The following is a 20,127-nucleotide window of genomic DNA, read 5'->3' on the forward strand; positions in this document are numbered from 1 at the left end:
ATAAACTATTTTTTCTCTCTTTGTACAGCCTCAGAGCCTGTTTTACCTGAACTTACTGGAGAAACAGCTTCAGTCCTTGTCTCTTCCTCACCTGACGCTGCCTGTGTTACACCTGGCTGAGACCATCGCTCATGACCTTTTGGACCGGAAAGCCCTCTCAGAACTTTATAGACTCAGGTAAATAACTACACTATAAATAATCTACAATATACAAAACTTCTCCATAGACTGGTATAGTAATGTCTGATTATGTTGCCCAGATTGCATTATTAACTCTTGTAACTTTTATGCAACTGTGTCAAATCTACAACAAATTATTTCCACATTTCTTTTTTTTTTTTAGAATTGTGAAAATCTGTCGTGAGCTGGAAGTGGAGACACATTCACCATACTTTGAGAAACTTCACAGTCTTGTGAGAATAAACGAGCAAGAGCTTAAATGGTTGGTTTTCTCAATTTCTTAAGTGCTCAATCATACTTTTTAACATACATGCAAAAGTACAGTTTATGTTTTTTGTGTTTCAGGTGCAGGAGAGAGATGCTCATTTCCCAAGAGAGAAAAAGCCTTGATCAAACTTATAAACAGGTCCGACCAAATTTGTTCTATTTTGATTACATTTTAGTTTTTTTCTGACAAACTGTTTATAATATGAGGTTTAAATTATGGTGAAATCTGAAATCTGTTTGCTGTATGTTTTCAGAAAGACCTTCTGGGTGATACTGGCGCACAGAGGGAGGACATTTGTGCTCAGAGCATTTGGCTGGGCAAAGCAGAGATCTGCCTCAGCATGGGGCTGCACGCACAGGCCAGACACTTCCTGGAGGAAACCCATTCAGTGGCAACAGTGAGTCTGAGAACGCTGTGCTCATGTACAACTGACACATTTTTGCACTCCAAGAACATCTTTCAGTTTGAATTTTATAATCTTCAGTGTAATATCAAGCTCTGAACTTCACAATAGATAGTACTTTGTCTATTTTATTTATGGTATTTTTGCTTTATGTAAGAAGATCCTTTCAGAAATTAAACAATTGAGGTCAAATAATGAAAATAAATGTAAATGAACAATAAAAATATAATAATAATGTAAAAATAATAACCTTTAATAATGTGAGTATGAAATTGTCCTCATTGTATATGACCAGAATAACAACTTAGATAGCAACAAGTCCAAATAAAAATAATCAAATAAATAAAAAATAATAATAAAATAATAAAAACTCCCATAAATTCCCAAATTCTTGTGATAAATTGTATCTGATTATGTTTAAATGATCTAGATTGTCTTTTTTATGATCTACTATTAATAGTTCTGAATGGTGATAAGTTTCTTTCTATAGGAGTTTGCAGATCAGATAAGCGCAGGGCGTGCTCTTCTCCGTCTGGCTGCTTTGGCCTGTGAGCAGCAGAGCTCTGCCCAGGCTTTGATCCTGTTGGATTCAGCCCAAGCCTCTGGAGGAGACCCGGATTTCTGGTACCAGCTGATCCAGACCAGAGTCCAGGCTACAGCCATGCAAAGAGACAAGCACGTACACGCCAAGGTACAGCCAGCTCTGATGCACACAGATCTGTACATAAGATTAGGCTAAACTCAAAACATGTTTCTTTAGATCGAGGATATTGTAAAACAAGGATGTGACGCACTGGAGCTCATAAAGGAGAAGCAGGTGAACAGACAGAAAGAGGTGGAGTTCATGATCACGTCACTAAAAATGAGGTAAAATATCAACATATGTGTATCCAATGAAAACAAAACAAAAACACATTTTCAACATTTAATTCAAATGTGTTGTTTAATGTTAGAAAATCAGATTTAGACATTTAACTAGTAACTTTTACTTTTTTCTGCAGAGAATAAGATGTTATTGATTTTTTAAAAGACAAACAATGAATATTTTCTCCTGTAGAAAAGGTTATACTTCAATTAAAGGATCCGATCAATGTGCCAAACAAAACAAATTCAATAATAAAGAAAAAATGTAAGATTGTTAGCAACTACTTTATTGTGTAATTGCTGTACAAATCTCCAGCGTATATAATGTAAACACTCTATGCCACGTTATTCTTGGTTCAGAAAGTATACAATATGCATGTAATAGTTTGTTTAAGCCTTTGACTTCATTCTACTCCTTAAACTTATTGTGACTTGTTAAATATTACAGTTTTGCGTCATTATCTGTGTTTGAGACAAATACATTTCATTTAGGATTTGAACGCTGAATATAAGTAATTAATCAGATTATTCTTTTACAGAGGAGCTGTGGAGTGCATACATTCGGTTGGTGACGTTGAACCTGGTCAGACCCTTTGTCCTGACGAGGCTCTGAGGCTTAAAAGTGACTGTGATAAACTGGAGCAGTGCGCACGAGACTTCACCCTGCTCCAACACAGAGAGCAGGCAGCAGAGGCCCTGGCACACTGCGCACATGGACTCAGGTACAAGATTATCGTCCCCTGGAAAATTATCTTTGGGATTTTTTCCTAAGGCGGATAGTCTGTTTTTTCCTTGCAGGTTTCTAGCCCAGCACAGCCCAGAGACAGAGGATAAACAGCGCCTCCTGCTGGATGCACTGTCACAGATGCAGGCAGCTGTCAGGGAGCTGGAACATGTTGCCCTGAATGCTCAGAATCTGCTCCCTGCACAGGAGGAGGTATGAGGGGCACAGGTCCAAGAGTCCATCTGTCATTAAAGCTTATTGAGTTCAAAGGGACCTATTTTCAGACCTAATATTTTTAAGTGAATCTTCAGACCTTTAATTTCATGGGTAATAAATGCTAATAATAAATTCTTCTTTTTAACTGAAAATATGAAGACAACTCCTTAATATTTTCAGTTTTCTAACTAAAACTAAAACCATTTTCTCACTATCTTGTTAAAAAGACAATGCATGATGATTTATTTGATCTAAAATCTACTGTATTGTCTGCCTCATTGATTTTGCTTTGCAGCTTTGGTCAGCAGATGGCGCTGCTGTTTAGCAAAAAGAGGCACCAAAGAGGCATTGATTTTTACACTAAACATGCTGTACAGTACTTTTGTCCTACTTCAGTCTATCAAAATGAGTTTTGTTAATCCGCTTTTCACTTTGGTGCTCTCAATTTTATTTCAAATGTTTATGAGCACACTTCATAGCCCACCTTTTTGCTTTTCTCCTGAGAAAAGTTTAAAGAGAATAGTAAATTGAGAGAATTATTACTGGTGACTATACTAGCCACTTAGACCAACATGAGTGTCAAAAGTTCAACCTGCAGGAACTGTTTAATTTAATCAAAGCTATTCACTCCATAATTACATTTTTTTTTTTCCATCAAGTTACATCAGTACTTAATTATAAGAGTGAGTTAATACAAATGAGCTTGTTGTCAAAGATGAGATGTGAAAATGAACTCATATTGTTGGTGTGGCCTTTCCCCCAGAGCCCTGTTGTATCCCTGGCCGTGCTGAGGTGGCTGCTGAGGCTGCGTCTGGCTCTGGCTGAGCTGTGTCTGCTCATGTTGGAAGAACACTGCACTGAACACACACACCAGGCTGTGGCCCGGTCCCACAAATCTGCAGCTCAGATCATTGTGGAGGACTTCACCCGCTCCACGCCTGAGCCTCACACCATCCAACAGGTCAGCTGATTCACAGGTTGTATTTAGAGTCACTGCCTCAAATTGTTGAAATTCATTAATTATAATAAAAAAAGAGGGACAAGTTGCTCACACACTCATAATTTTAGTAGTAGTTTTAGGAATCCTTACACACTGAGAGAATTGAATAGGTAGTAGGTGGTAGGTAGTAGTATGACAACCATTAATGGTGGTACACCCAAAAATATCATGTATTCAAGTGTAATTTTTAAGCACTTTATGTGGCATGACTGAAAAAGTTGGACATGCTCTAAATAAGTGGGGGGATGAACAGGGGGCTAAATGGCTGGACAACCAAAAGAGGGACAGATGGTCACCCAGTTGTATCCATGGTCTAGAATGTAAAATGACAATAGGACCTTTTAGGTATTTTTTAATGAAAACCCAATTAAAAAAGTCACAGCTGTTGTAACTTGCCACATTAATCATGCACCATATTTTTTGGACTATATATATCGATCCAGAGTATAAGTCGCACCAGCCAAAAAATGTATAATGAAGAAGAAAAGAACATATATAAGTCACACTGGACTATAAGTCACTCTTTTGGGGGGAAATGTATTTTATAAAATCAGGGACCAGGAACTGACATTTTATCTTAAAAGGCTAGTTCTAGTAATAACAATACAATAGATAACAACAGGCTGAATAGGCGTTAACATGTTAACATAACATATTATCAATTATTCAGATAGTAACTATAGCAGAAACAACAGAACAGAACAAGTTTACCAAACTCTCCGTCTCACTCCAAATCACTAAATCCATTGAATTCTTCATCCTCTGTGTCACTTCAAGTCCACGCTTTGTCATCCAATGACTTCCAGGAAAGTTTCATGGTGACCCACCTGGTTGCCATGAAACTGTGTTCTTTATACCTGCTTTCTGCCAGTCCCTCACAAGTTTCTCGCTCATTCCAAACTTTATTTCTGCTGCTTGATTACTGTTTTCTGCTGCATATTTCAGTACTTGCAGCAGGACAGTGGCTTTTTCTGAAGGAGACATGCGCAGAAAACTGATACACAAGTCTAGAGCGCCCTCTCACGGTTGTCAGTCTGAAAATTTTAATATATAAGACGCAGGAACACCCAAACCATGAAAAAAGTGTGACTTATAGTCCAAAAAATACGGTAGTTTAAAGGAGTGTTTCCCAAAGTTTTTTGTCTTGAGTAGCCCCTAAGCATTGTCTCACACTCTCTTCTTACAGTACTGGAGTTTCTTTGGTAATTATTAAGTATGTTTACTAGTACAAGGCCAACTATAAGTATTATATTTTTTGTTATATTATCCCACAGAATTATTCTCAAGCATGTAAAATGTATTACATAAAATAATGTGCCTTTCAATGCCACCTTTCTTTGAATTCTTAAATGATTCCAAGTACCCCTGGATGGGAAACACGGGTTAAAAGTCCTGTCACCCATTAACGATCATTCTCGAGTTTTATTAATAATTAAGTTGTTTTCTGCCAACACAGACACTTTGAGCCAGAGTCTACTTTTCATATGTCTATGAAGCACACTAAAAGACACCATAAACCAGACTTTTGACACATTTAACTACAGATTGTACCATATAGTTTACGCAGTCCTCCATCTCATATTCAAACAGTTTTACATCCCATGAACATAGAAAGTCATAGGCTGCTCACATTGGTAGTCTGAGCATGTTTATAAAGCAAACAGGCAGTGAATGTTAAATTTACCCAACATGCCGGGTTTGCTATTGCTCATTTATTATTAATAGATTAGATCAGGCAACTGGTATATGCTGAAAACGTGCCCATCAGTGTGTGTGAATTGCATATAGCTAATATATTGCTTTCTCAAGTCTATTTTCTTGCACCACTCAATTGTTCCTGGCTAGACACTTGTTTTCTCCATCTTTCCTCCATAACAAAACCTCTTGAATTCAATATATTCCTACTTCTGACAGTAAACAGATACAGATCTCTCCAATATGTTTGAAAATCGGATTGAAAAGTCATCCAAAATGCACAGTGTCTGAATTTTATTGAAGTCAAATGCATGTCTAAAGGGTTGTATAACAGGGCCTTGTCTAACCTTTCCGCCTCTGTCCTGGTTAGGCCTGGCTGAATGTGGGCACTACCCTTGGGCAGGTGGCGCTGGGCCAGCTGGCAGCGGTCAGCTCTCACTACCTGAACAGCGCCGAGACCAAAGCATGGAGCCTATGTCTAATGGGGAAATATCTGAGGTTACAGGCTACGATGGAAGACCCCATTTATGTATCCGCCCTCTGGGACCCTCACAAGCAGGTACAGCCACCGCGACTAATGCTGTCTCCTATTACATAAATACTACTGTCCTCAAGGGTTTCAATAAAATATAAACAGTCAGGGCACAGACTTTGGGTCTTATCTGTACCTCCTTTGGGAACACCTCTTGGCCCATTTCTGCATTATGAGTTTTTGTCTGCCTTTTGGTTTTTTTCATCCCGTAGCATTGAAATGAACTGGAGAGCAAATTTAGTCAGTCAAGAGGCTCAAAATTCACTTCTAAAAATCAATTGTATCTTCACAAAGTACATTGTATTGGCAGATGTATTGGGGCACACAGCAGTTTCTGAAATGTTACCCAGAAATATCAGTGAAGGACTAGGCAAGAAGAAGGTTTAGTTAGTTTAGCCCATGGTGGTATAGAATAACAGAGTCTAATGAGTCAGTATTTCCACCAACCTGCTCAGGAACTACAGGTGTAAATGAACCTGGCACCAGCATCTTACCTATGACTTTTGTCTTGTTAGTATATTGTTATGCACTGTCCCTGTGTAAATAAAAAGCATACTGTACTGTACCATCATATAGAAGAAACAACAAAAACATAGAAAAGCATGCTGCCTTACTAGGGGTGTAACGGTACATGTTTTCGTGTCAAACCATTTCGCTTTGTGGGACATTTGCTTCGGTGCAGGACTTTGCACAATTGAGTTCATTCAATTTGTGTTTGTTTACGTTCTACCACTACATGTGCAGCTACACGGAAGGCTCGGCTGTTTAATATTCATGAGGGAACTCGTCCGTGATTTGGGTGGCAGTGTTTCCCTCCGCTTGTTTCCTGCACTTTATATTTAAGGCGCCCTTCTTGACAACAATTGCCCCCCGCCTTGACTACTTCCCTGCGAACCATGTGAATCCTCGCAAAACTCCGGTCCTCACTCTCGCCTTTCGCCAGCTTCATCCTGCGCTTTATGTTTTGAAAAGTTTTGTTTACTGTTTAGAGAGAATTAATTTTTTATAATATTTCATAGATTTGTTGCTTATTTGAGAATATTTTATTTAACTTATTAGTATTACAAAGCAGCACTTTGCATTTATTTTATTTTCCCGTTTGTATAATGTTAAAACTAATTCTTGGTTTAATAAACACAGAAATAAACAACAAGTAAATGTTTTTGCATTTTATTCTCATACTGTACCGAAAATGAACTGAACCATGACCTCAAAACCGAGGTACGTACTGAACTGTGATTTTTGTGTACCGTTACACCCCTAGTTCTTAATTTCTCCGCCTGCTTGCTTCCAGGGAAAAGTTGTTTCTTGCTGTTGATACCTTGCAGCTCATCAACATTCCCTGGGGATGTGACGTTATCTGTAGACACTGCTTTGTCTGAAACTCTGCTACCCAAGTTAGAGTCTAATCTGAGCTTCACTTTAACACATAAAGATCTAACCAAAAAGAACTGACTCAGCCTGAACTATAAAAGGTTAGCTGAGTTGAGACACATGTTTTAGTTTTTTTTCTTTTCAGAGGTCATTGCAGACGCTTAAGTGTCTTCTGTATTGTCTGGAGAGTCGCACAGGAACCTTACACAACAGAATGATTCCTGTACTTTGTTCATAACTGTAAAAATGTGCCTCTTAAGCCAGTATGCAAGAACCCATTGAGCCGTGTAAGCGTGTTGCACTGACTGCAATTATAGGAGAAATCTTGAGGAATTCCACTGGAGACCTGTTGCTGGAATGCCGCCGCCCACACTCACACACACTTCACATAAGCCCCAGTGCTCCAATAACCTGGAAAAATCACTGGCTTATGCTGATTATGGAGAGATAATGTCAGCCCGTGTATTCACTACTGAGAGGCTTACGTCCTCATGGTTTGTGATCATAAGAAGATTTCATAATAATTACACCATTGTTCTGTGATCTCGCAAGAACTCGGAGCTGAAGGAGGCCGACCCACAAGCAACAGGAGCAGAGCAAGAGACTTCAGAGAAAGAACAAGAATCAGGCATCAAAAAGCCAAGAATGACCTCTGCCAAAAGCTCCGATCAGCAGGTACAAACTGTGACAAATGATCCTATTACAGCTATCAGTGGAAAGACCCATTATTAATGACTTTGAATACTCCTGCATGCTAAGATTGTCTTCAACTCATTATTTTAATAAGCTCAGTTAAATCGCTTTATGGCCCTCTCCTTCTCCTTCAGTGCTCCTCCATGTTTTTAAAGTCCACACACCTCCCAATTGCCTCTGCCACATCTAGTCCTTAGAATTCTTGCCTGTCATTCCTGTAATCAAGTCAAATTTGTTTTGCCTCAGAACAGATATATTGTATAAGCCGCTCTTCAGATCCGCTGTGTGGTGTCTGCAGCGAATTATAAAGCATTTCTAGTTCTGCTTTTCATCTTTTTAATACAGCAATAATCAGTTATTGTGCCTTTAAGCAATAGATTAAGCAGTTGGTACGATTCTTAGAATATGCACAGACATAATTCATATCTGCATCCTGCAACCTACTCCAGAGATATAAAGGCAGTTGCAGTGCTGACTTAATCCACCTACTCACTAGAGCAGAGGTCTCCCACCTGTAGCTCAGGAGCTGCCAGTAGCTCTCCACCCCGTTCCATGTAGCTTGCCAAGGTATTTTTTAATTATCGTATTTTCCGGAGTCACACCGGACTATAAGTCACACTTTTTGGGGAAATGTATTTTATAAAATCAGAGACCAGGAATCAAAATTTCAACTTGAAAGGGAAGTTATAGTAATAACAATAGAATAGAGAACAACAGACAGAATAGGAGTTAATATGTTAACATAACATACACGTAACAGTTATTCAGATAATTATAGTATAAACAACATAACATAAGTTTACCAAACTCACAATCTCACTCCAACTCACTGAATCCATTGAATTCTTCGACCTCGGTGTCACTTCTGCATGACCTCTGGAGATAAACCATAGATCCATGATGTAAACAGAGCGCTGCTTCCTCTCCTGTGTAGCTGTCGTCAGACTCAGCATCAGTTCCAGTTAGAATTATTCCAGCCTTTCTGAATCCTGTCAGGATGGTTTCAGTTGTCATTGAAGTTCAGGCTTTGTCGATTCATCCAGTGACTTCCAAGGAAAGTTACATGGCGCACCTGCCCGGTTGCCGTGAAGATGTGTTCTACATCCTCACTTTCTGCCAGTCCCTCACAAGTTTCTCACTCCAAACTTTCTTTCTGCTGCTCAATTACCGTTTTCGGCTAAATATTTCATTTGCAGCAGCAAGACAGCAGCTTTTTCTACAGGAGACATGCACAGTAGAGCGAAGTGACAGTGGTACAAGAGTAACAGTAGTACTAGATACTGACACACAAACCTAGAACCTCTCGCAGCTGTCAGTGTGAAAATTTTCATATAAAGTTGCACCAGAGTATAAGTTGCAGGACCACCCACACCATGAAAAAAGTGCAACTTATAGTCCGAAAAATATGGTATACATATTGTGCTGAATAATAATGATACATGTATCATTTTGATGCTGTGTGCACTTATAAATGGATAATGGTTTATGAGCATCTAAGATTTGCCATTACTCTTACATCTACTCAGTTTCTTATCACCGCTAAAATTAGTAGCTCTTTGACATTTTTGTTTTGTAGAGGAAGCTCAGTGGAGGAAAAGGACTGGAGACCTCTATATTAGACTTTTAGGTGTATCCATGCATTGTAAACATGTATAACCTGATTAATTACTCTGTGTCTGTTATATTTGTTCAATTAAATCTGCAGGGAGCACAACATCTATTAGCTGAAGCCAGTAAGTCCCTGTCAGAGGCCTCGAGTTTGTGTCTTCAGAACCAGCTCTCCCTTGCACTCCTGTCTGAAGTCTGCCTGAACATGATGGAGACCCACGGCCTGTCTGAGCCCAGTGTCACCGGGCAGTACCTGGCTCTGCTGCAGGTGAACTCACTGTCACAAAGCTCAATGTGTATTAATGTGCATTATTGGAAGATAGACAAGACTATTCTATATAACTTACCTTCTCTTCTGTTGCTTCCTCTCTCATAGCAACGGAATTCATGCTCTCTATCACATGGAGTTGTTGTTGCTATGTTTGGCTTTCTCAGTACGGCATTATACTTTAACCTTGCACAGGAAGATAGATTCCTCGTGGTACTTGGAGCTGCCTGCTTGTCTTGAAATAGATATGATATTTTGATTACATTTTTTCATTGCACAACACCACGGACACCTCTTCCATGATCCGCTTAGCTTTTCTTTTATATTTAATTATGTTTTACAAGAGCCAGTTTACTCTTACTTATGCAGTCTACGTTTTTTTCCACCTTCCCTACTTTCATCGTGGAGTCTGTCTTATGTAATCGCTGCATTTTTAATATTTGAAGTAATCTCAAGATACATACAAACATGATACTAGTAGTGTTGACACGATACTAAAATTCCAAACAAATTTTTTATACTAAGGAAACAGACAAAAGATACAGCTATTTAAAAACCTTTATGATGAGTGGTGGAGTGTGCTGGAGGAGCTTTTAGAGGAAGGTCAGGGACAGGTTATCCAGGGACTTGTACATAATGGTGAAGTTTGATTTGTATGGCCTGGGATAGGGAGCTAGTGTCCTCCTAGTTTAAGTCAGCTCAGTGGCACAGCAGTTACCGCTTCAGCCTCACAGAAAGAAGCTCATGGAACACTAAGGCTACGTTCAGACCTCAGCCTGAAGTGACCCAAATCTGATTTTATTTATTTTTTGTCCCCTATGTGACCTGTATCTGATCTTTTAATGACAGTCTGAACGACACAGATTCGATTTTTTCAAATGTGACCCAGGCCACTTCGATATGTGGTCCTAAAACCGATATATTTCCGATCTTTTGACATGCGACTTCAGTCTGAACAGCCAAAGCGCATTCATCCGACCTACACGTTATCAACAAGCCACAAACGTCACTGTTCTGCACATCGCCACTCACCACTCTTGGCTACGTCTCCACATCCACACATTCCTTTGAACGGTCGTTGCTGCCACTGCCCCACAAAACACCACGGCCAAAAACCTCGTCCTTCTCCTTCTCAATCTCCTCCTTAAAACAAGTAAGTTGTTCATGTTCTGGCTCCGGTACGAGAGAAACTTTAAAATCTCCAGGTGCTCAATGCTCGCATCCATGTTTGGACAACTTCCATAAACACAGAGCACGCTCGCTGCGGTTGATGTCATCATGTCTCCAGTGCACATGTGGGACACTTTTGGGCTGTTTAAAGTTAACACTGGAGATCACATACAAGTCGCATTTAATTGGAAATGTGAACGACCTCACAAAAACGGATTTCACAAAAAAATCCAAATTGAGCGTTAAGCCCTGCAGTCTGAACGTAGCCTTTAACATGTACAATAGAAAGTAAAAAAATAAAAAAAATTATAATAATAATCATAATATTATTATTATTATTATTATTATTATTATAATAATAATATAAAATAGAAATAGAAATACAGTAACATTAAATCTTTCTGTGATTTAACTTTACCTTTTTGTCCTGTCTTGTTGCTTTTTCTATTACACATTTCCATTTGTTACCTCACTCCAGAGCTGCCTCTCCATCAGCTTCATGTCCAAGGTCCTGAGTGCAGCCTGTAGTGACTCCAGGGACTGTCTCTCCTCTCTCTCCTCTGTGCTCCGGCTGCACACAAACCTGCTCCTGTCCCGTGACGAGAGCCCCACCCGCCCCCTGCAGGCAGCTCAGGGCACTGTCTGCCCCTGCTCCAAGGTACCGGCCTCCGCTCCCATCTCATGATTAATGAATGCTGTCACTGCCTCCTCTATGAGCTCCCTGGATGGCACATGCTATGTTAAGGTCTCTGCCATAAATATACTCCGGGATTTAACACACATGGGATTGGGACACACAGGAGTTAGGATGAAGTTGGATTTGGAAAATAAAAAAGGTAATAATGTTGCAAAACTGCACCATTTTGTGTTACGTATAGAAAACCCACAGCTCCTACAAAAGAGATTTTTAGAGATGTTATACACTGATTAACTGACTTTTGACCATGTTATATAGTGACTTCCTCAATCAAACCTCATTCAAAAGGTGTCTTTTTCTCTTTTTCTGAAAAAACGAAATTGATCTGTTGAAAACGGTTACATGGTTTAGCCCACCAACCTCATAAGACTAAGGTTATTTCAACTCTTGAAATACAATCTTCTGCAAACACCACGCACAGTTGCTGAATATATTTTTATGTACTTTCAACTCTTTCTTGTCCACAAGGGGACAGATACAGTAATTCAGTCCTTTGACTGTGCAGTAGTAGCCAGGCTGGCGCCACCTAGTGCCTCCGCTCAATTTCATGTCTCTCCAGCGACTAGCTCAGGAATCAGAATACACTAGATCAGACATGTCCAAACTATGGCCCGTGGGCCAAATGTGGCCCTCAGACAAATTTATCTTTGCCCTCAGGCTTCCAGGAGAATTGGCCCAAATTACCTTGCATCAATGAATAATAAACTTTTTTATTGCAAGTTTTTTGAAAATCTACCTTGGTAAAGCTAATATTTAATATTTTGTGTGTGGCTTTAAAGGACTGATGGCTCATTCTAACATGTTAGACATGCACATATTTTAATTATTCACTGTATTGAGCACCAGTCTATGGCCCTCGATCGGCCCTCTGCTTCGTGTGTGTTTAGATATGTGGCCCTTGATGAAAAAAGTGTGGACACCCCTGCACTAGATGGTTTGCACAAAACCCCGGACGTGTGAGTCAATCAGCAAAAAGCCATACATTCTGTGTTGGCAACGGTTCTCAAGATTGAGGAGTTAAAGCCGGAACAAAGAGAATGTTTGGTGAATTTTATCAAGGGGAAAGACGTTATTGTCCTTCTTCCTATGGGATTTGGGAAAAACTTAATATACCAGTTAGCCCCGTTACCAGTGCATTACATACGTCACGACCAAACAGCAGCGACTGATTTAATAAAAAAAGTACCCGCCTACCGTTGAGTGAAAGAATCCTAATGCTGCAAGGTCACTTCGTGGAAACCGGCTGATGAATCAGGCTAGTGCACTAGACCCCATGTGTTCAATTATTCTTTTTTTTTTATAGACATCTATTGGATACGTATTTTTCCAACATATTTAAAAATAGGATTGGTTATTGCAACTATTTAATTGTAATAGTAACTGAATGTTGTTTACTGCTGGCCTTTCTGAAATAACTAAAGTGTTCTGTATCTTCTCCAGGCGTTCTCTCATTTGTCCATAAACCCTGGGCACCTGAGCCTCCTCTCAGATCTGCCTCCAAACATGAAGCTGCTCCTGCTGCAGCACTCCGAGGACAGGTGAGCCACTCTGTTATATTTACTTTATGTTCTCATCTGCCTTTTACCTATGGACTATAAATACTGCCCTGGCTCCCCCTGTCACTGCTATGATGTATGTGTTTGCATAAGGACGAACAAAACACTTTCAGGACCACATTAACTATATATGTACATAACTGGACACTAGGGGGCTGTTTTTCTGACTCTAATCTTTTTTTACAGGAAAGAACTTTATGGGGCTTTCTATGAAGTGAAAGCTCAGGGAAATCAAAAAGGGAGGTCAACTCAAACTAAAGGTAAGAACTTTTACCTCATCATTTTATAAGTAATATTCCTCTTATACTCCTCTGTATGGCTGCATTCACACTTTCACCATGCACCACAAAATACTAAAATTGGGACAGAATAACCATTAAGTTCAGAAGGATTTATTTAGTGTTTTTTTGGACACTCAAAGACGCTTAAGAAACAATGGAAATCAGTAAGAAATTGTAGAAAACAGCAATGGAAAAATAGTCACGCCAGTAGAAGATAGTTCACAATTTTTACGAGAGCCATCACTAGAGTTTACTGGAGTATGATTGTCTCAAACATAACCATTAAAGGTGCGTTTTGTAATTATTTTGGTGGAGGACTCATTATCATAGCCTGACTCATCAGCCAGTTTCACTTCGTGGAAACTGTCGGACCTCGCAGCATTAGAATTTGTTCGCTCAACGGTGGGCAGGTACTTTTTTATTTAACAAATCGCTGCTATTTGGTCGTGACGTATGTAATGCGCCTCTAACAGGGCTAATTGATATATTAAGCTTTTCCTAGACCCTGTAGGAAGAAGGGCAATAACGTCTTTCCCCTTGATAAAATTCACAAAACATTCTCTTTGTTCCGGCTTTAAATCCTCGATCTTGCGAATCGTTGCCAACACAGAATGTATGGCTCTTTGCTGATTGGCTGGTACCCGAACTCGCACTTCCGGGGTTTTTTGCAAACTGTGTACTGCATTCCGATTCCTGACCAAGTCGCTTGAAAGAAATGAAATTGAGCGGAGGCACTAGGTGGGGCCAGCCTGGCTATCATCACCCTACTCGTTTCTTCCTGTGGAGATGTTTTTATATGCCTGGAATGTTCCACGGTAAGGCATTACATTTCTCTGTCTTGCATTGATTCTTTTGCAGGTGTCTTAATTATCTTAAAAAAACATGCATTTCAGTGAGAGGGCTCTCCTCTCCATAGACCTGACCTGTAACTTGGCCTGGAAATCTTCATGGAAATAGATAAACTGGCCATACCTTTGAACGTTACTAGCAAATAATGACATCTCCTTAGAAACAAGAAGGTGCCAGACCGTCCAGTAGAAAAGTTGCGTAGTGTATGTTTTAAATAATTATACTTAATCGTCTTTATCTGGAATCTAACAGCTAAATCTGCTAAGTTGGCATTTATTTCATGCGCATATAAACTACTAGACTGCAGCTCTGCTAAGAAATGCATTTGGAGTAACTTAAATAACACCGACCGCTTCGGAGACCCCAATTCTGAATTTGTAATGCCCACTGTTACCTTGAAGCCGTATCTTGCCCTATAGTCAGCATTTACATAGCTTTGAATGAACATGGCTTAGCATTTCTCCTCGAGGGCAGCTGAAAGTTCACATTTAATGAAGACAAAGAAAAAATAACCACCCCGAAGTGCAAACCAAAGGACTTTGTGACCTCGGCATCCGCATCGTCTTTGAACCTTGACTCCTAAACGTCACCGCCTGATATTAAGATGGACCACATGGGCTTTCTACTGATTTACCAAGACACACAAGTGCGACCGGATCGGATCTTAAGTCATTATGTAAGGATAAATCGGAAAAGACAAGTGGAAAACAAGATTAGACACGAGAAGATGTATGTGGTCGGAGCTCGCAGGGACCAATTATAAGCCAGTACTGTACCTGTCCAAGTATACATGCCTCAGTCTGTGTCAATCTTGTTGTTTTAGGCCTGACATGTTCAAAGGTTGCCAAGGTTACCGTCTGCCCCAGGACTCTGCTGACTCTGCAGGACAGCGCTCAGACCTTGGACCGAGAGACCAGACGAGTCCGACTAAAGGAGGCCTCCCGCCGGACAGCAGAGGGCGCAACTCTGGAGGTGTGGACGGATTTACATGAGATCGCTGCAATGTTCACTATCATTTCTTAAGAAGTACTCCTCTCGTACTCCTCTTGCACATACACCACATCAAACTGGGGACTAAATCTAGAAATAAACCAGGACTAAACCAGGACAAAGTTTTAGCCTGTGAAATAGATGCTGATTTAATAATAATACAGTAAAAATCTGATTTATATACAGTTGTCCCTCGCTATATCGCGGTTCTTTTCACGGTCTTGCTGTTTCGCAGATTTTTTTTTTGCTATTTCGCATGTTTTTTTTTTTTTTTTTTTTTTTTTTTACAGCGTATGAACATGTTTTGTGTATTATGGGTGGGTAGTAATTGCACACGGGTGGGTCAGGACTAAACCAGGTCTAAATCTAATCTTGGACTTAAGAGAGAGAACCCGAGCACGGTGTCCGCAAAGTGCAATTGGGCATTTGCCGCGTTTACCTTCGTGAGGTGCTGAGCTCTCCATCGGTCCTTTCTCCTGCGGTCACCTCCGATCCCGTCCCAACAGTGAGTCCTGTTTCAGTTCTGATTTAGTCCTGGTTTACTCCTGTTTACTCCTGTTTTAGTCCTAGTTCAGTCCTGGTTTAGTCCTCCTCTTCAGTCCTGGAATCAGTCCTAGTTTAGTCCTGAGTTAGTCCTGGGTTAGTCTTGGTTCAGTCCATGGCGTAGGCAGCACAAAAGTTTGATACAATCTCAGGTTAACGGGCGGGTGCGGTGTTGTACTGCGCGGGTGCGGTGCTGGGACTCTGTGCTGTAGGACTCCATTATGGAATAAATTAATCTTCAGTTCGTTACATAAAGAAGGAGGAAAATAACAAAAGGACGACAGCAGCAATAAGTTTTAAGAAGGATGCAAAAAGGGTTGTAAGTGTCCTCTGTGACAAAAGTGTATAAAGTCTGTGGTGAGGGGTTTTACAGACTTGTAAAATATAAAGTTGACTACTTCGTGGATTTCACCTATCGCGGGTTATTTTTAGAACATAACTCTCACAATAAACGAGGGACCACTGTAGTGCTATTTTTGGAATTACCAATAGGAAACAGTAGAAAACGGCGGTGGAAATCTTAGTGGGGGATGCCAGATTGAACAGTTTTAGCAGTGATTTGAAGTGCTGTAATGACTCCGAGTTCCTGATGGGTTGTGGGATTGAGTTCCAGAGGGTGGGGCGGTGGCAGCGAAGGCTCAGTTCCTCAAGGTCCAGCGCTTTGTCCTGATGAGGGGAGTGAGGGGGTTGGTGTCTGATCTGAGACAGTGGGTGGGACAGGGACAGCGTTGATGGAGGAGTCGGTGAGATACGGAGGAGGGAGGAAGGAGGGGCCGGGTTTTGGAGGGACTTGTAGGTGATGAGGAGGACCTTGTATTGTATACAGTATTGGACCAGGAGTCAGTGGAGTTGTTTGAGGACAGAGGTTATGTGTATATGTCATTTTTGTTTACTATCCATGTGCTCCAAGTGAAAAAGTAGTATCAGTGCCATCGAAATTATTTTATCTTTTTGTCTAAAGACCCCAAAATGGCTTCCATAACAAGGAAAAGTTATTAGGCTGACACATATAAAGTTTATCTACTGGCAAAGGAGAAATTAAATTGGTCAACTGGACAAATGTTTATTTAGATCAGGGGTCTCCAACCTGTAGCTTGGGAGCTACCAGTAGCTTTCCACCCCCTTGCAAGTAGCTCGCCAAGGGATTTCTGAATTATACATTTGATGTAAATGTCTGTGTTGACAGAATAATAAAACTAACCTTGCATCGCATGAATCTTTGCATGTTGAGGGATTATTTTCTCATATATCAGTCCGCTGCTGCCAAGCTTTCTATCAGGAAGTACAACTCACTTTTGCTCAGACATAAATCCTTCAAATGCAATTTTGGTTTTACCTCTAAAATGATTCTATCAACACAAACATTCACATGGACAGTCTGGTGTAATAATAGATTTTCTTCGGGTGTTTTGTTGAGTGGGTAAGACTGTTTTTAGTGGCAGGAGAACTATGACCATTGACATGCACTAGCCTAGCACCAGCGACCTCTGCAAATACAAGGACTGGATGGAATATTTTAAAAAGTGTCTTCACACGTCTCCAACACTCTGGCTCACTAGGAAATGAGGACCTATGTCAAAAATTCCAGACTGTCCCTTTAATATTATCGTAAACCTGCAAAATATTTGAAATGAACAAACATAAGGCATATGGCTCCATCTCTTTAGATTGAAATTTGCAAGTGGTCTGTCATCTATGAACAGTTTTTCTCTATGGATTCACTCACATGCAGTTATATTCTTTTTTTTTAATTGAATGTACAAAAGTAAAAAATACTATTACTACTACTCATCTGCTCAAAAAGATGTAATGAAGTCAGATAACGCTTTCAAGCACCAGCAGAAATGGGTCGTGTTAAAAGGAACATAATAATGACTTAATCACAGGGGTCATTCAGGCCCTGTACAAATTGAGACATAAACAGATTTGTTCCTTGTTCCTTAAACAGAGCTCAGCAGCAGAACAAGCATTAGCACCTCTCTTCAGGGAGCTGCTACAACTAATGGAAGCCTATCTGAATCCACTTCTTTCACAGTTTGACTTCTCTGGTTTCAGGTGAGTGTTCAGATTCTCTGCTTTGTCCTTTACAAAACATTTCATGGCCTAAAGAAACACTTAAGTTTTAAGTCAGTGTACAACCAAGGTTTGAATTGTCATTTTCAGATCTCTACACAAACACTGTACAATCAAGTTACTACAACATCTTCTTTAGTCTCAATGCGTGTAAAATGTGATGTTAGTGTGCCAGCTTACATTTTTAATGATACAGTTTCAGTCTCTTGGCTGCAAATTGCATGACTTGTAGCAGTGAGTATTGTTTTTTTTACCAAGAGAAAGCAGTTAGCGGAAAAAAAAAACATAAAACCCTTTTGGATCATAATCATGTGTTCATAGAAGCAAGGCAAGTTTATATGTAGAGCACAATTCATACGAAAAGTAATTCAAAGGGCTTTATGGAAGAGGGCATTAAAGAGGAGGAATTACACACATAAAACAAACAAATAAAAAAACATCAATAATCATAATAAAAGTAACATGAAAAGTGCAGAGAAAAACCTTTTAGCCATGTGCACAGCTAAACAGAACTGTTTTGAGCCTGGATTTAAACATTGTCAGATTAGAATCTGGTCTCACATCTTTAAGAAGTCTGTTCCAGGTTTTAGCTGCATAAAACAAAATCATTCCGTGTTTAGTCCTGACTCTGAGGACCAGCAGGAGGCTGGTCCCTGAGCTCCTCACAGTGCAGATGGTTCATATGGCGCTAACATGTCAGAGATGCTCTTTGGTGTTACGCCATGGAATAGAGATCTGAAATTTTTGATCAGCTGACAGATAACTTTATTATTCTGTTGTAGAAGTGTAAAACAATCATATTTACAGACACCCCAAATCCTCCCTTACTGTACATGCATGGGTTTCAGAGCTATAAAATAGAGGCACTCTCGTCATTAATAATTCAAAAGCAAATATTCTATCTTTTCCATGGTCAAAAATTACACCTACAAACAGGAAAGTGAAAAACATGAATATTGTTGCAGCATTAGTGATGTTTCTCTATGGTTTTACTCCAGGCCTGTGTCAGCAGCTCTGGAGCCGACTCGGGCCAAAGACAAAGAGGAGAAGACCAGCTCAGGTACAGCTGCAGGGACTCTAACCTGTGTGGACCCGGGCAGCCTCATTAGCTCCATCTGTTGTGGCTCACTGCAGCACTGTATTCATTTGAATCTATCCAACTCATCTGTAAGCCTTGTGCAGGGCATGAAAGAGGAGGACATACACACATACGCACACACACACACACACACACACACATGGATGCTGCCCACAGTAAAATAGTGCATGTGTGATGAAAACAAAAAGACAAAAAAAATAATATTTCAAACTCAAGAGCATAATCAAGAAGAGAAGATAATAATTTTAATATTTGTGATAACTGTAATGATTTAAATACAAGAAATAATAGATAACAAATTGATCACCCAGTTAGGCTTTCGGCTATTAAAGGTGTACCATGTAACATTTCTGTTGAGGGATCAGCCACGTGCTCGTCTTATTAACAGTGTTGGGAGTAACGCGTTATAAAAGTAACGAATTACAGTAATGCATTACTTTTTGCTGTAACGCAGTAATGTAAGGCATTACAGGGGAAAAAATAGTAATATTTTACTCGGTACAAATGTGAGTAACGCGCATTACAGTGTTTTTTAACCTGGATTGAAGTGGTGGGTTTTTCTTCATACAAATTCGCTAAAATCACCTCGATATCAGCAGTGGTGAAACGCCGGAGATGCGCCCTCGTAGACCTTCAGGTAACCGCGGGCGAAAGGACTGACAAAGAACTCCACGCTGTTTAGACCTGGTTTAGTCCTGGTTCAGCTCTGGTTTAGTCCTGGTTTAGACCTGGTTTAGTCCTGGTTCAGTCCATATACAGCGCAAAAGTTATTTTGATGAGAGTAACTTAAAGTAATGCAATAGTAATGTTTATGCCTTACATTTTAAATGCAGTAATATTGTAATGTAACGAATTACTTTGAAATGACAGTAATAGGTAATAAATAACGCATTACAGTTTCAAAGTAACTTGCCCAACAGTGCTTATTAAATTAGATCTTATTAAATTATTATTATTAAAGATCATATACATAAGTTTATGGAGGCATCAGATGGCTGACCCTCCCACAGAAACCCTTCATCATGCACCTTTACATTCCATTTC

At 39.9% G+C, this 20,127-nt stretch overlaps 1 protein-coding gene across 1 annotated transcript in view; it reads left to right on the forward strand.

The window, feature by feature from the left end:
- Nucleotides 1-20,127, forward strand: part of LOC110175779 (cilia- and flagella-associated protein 46) — a 136,163-nt gene that overhangs the window by 77,667 nt on the left and 38,369 nt on the right. The window contains 18 exon segments of the mRNA XM_055162939.1: nt 29-177; nt 344-442; nt 526-586; nt 702-845; nt 1,342-1,542; nt 1,612-1,718; nt 2,255-2,437; nt 2,514-2,652; nt 3,419-3,616; nt 5,721-5,909; nt 7,809-7,931; nt 9,655-9,825; nt 11,474-11,653; nt 13,133-13,230; nt 13,435-13,508; nt 15,202-15,350; nt 17,860-17,966; nt 18,983-19,044. Coding sequence (XP_055018914.1) covers nt 29-177; nt 344-442; nt 526-586; nt 702-845; nt 1,342-1,542; nt 1,612-1,718; nt 2,255-2,437; nt 2,514-2,652; nt 3,419-3,616; nt 5,721-5,909; nt 7,809-7,931; nt 9,655-9,825; nt 11,474-11,653; nt 13,133-13,230; nt 13,435-13,508; nt 15,202-15,350; nt 17,860-17,966; nt 18,983-19,044 — 2,434 coding nt within the window.

This window comes from Boleophthalmus pectinirostris, unplaced genomic scaffold (genome assembly GCF_026225935.1).
Source record: "Boleophthalmus pectinirostris isolate CB_2022bp ecotype Guang Dong unplaced genomic scaffold, ASM2622593v1 HiC_scaffold_5, whole genome shotgun sequence".
NCBI classification, from domain to species: domain Eukaryota; kingdom Metazoa; phylum Chordata; class Actinopteri; order Gobiiformes; family Gobiidae; genus Boleophthalmus; species Boleophthalmus pectinirostris.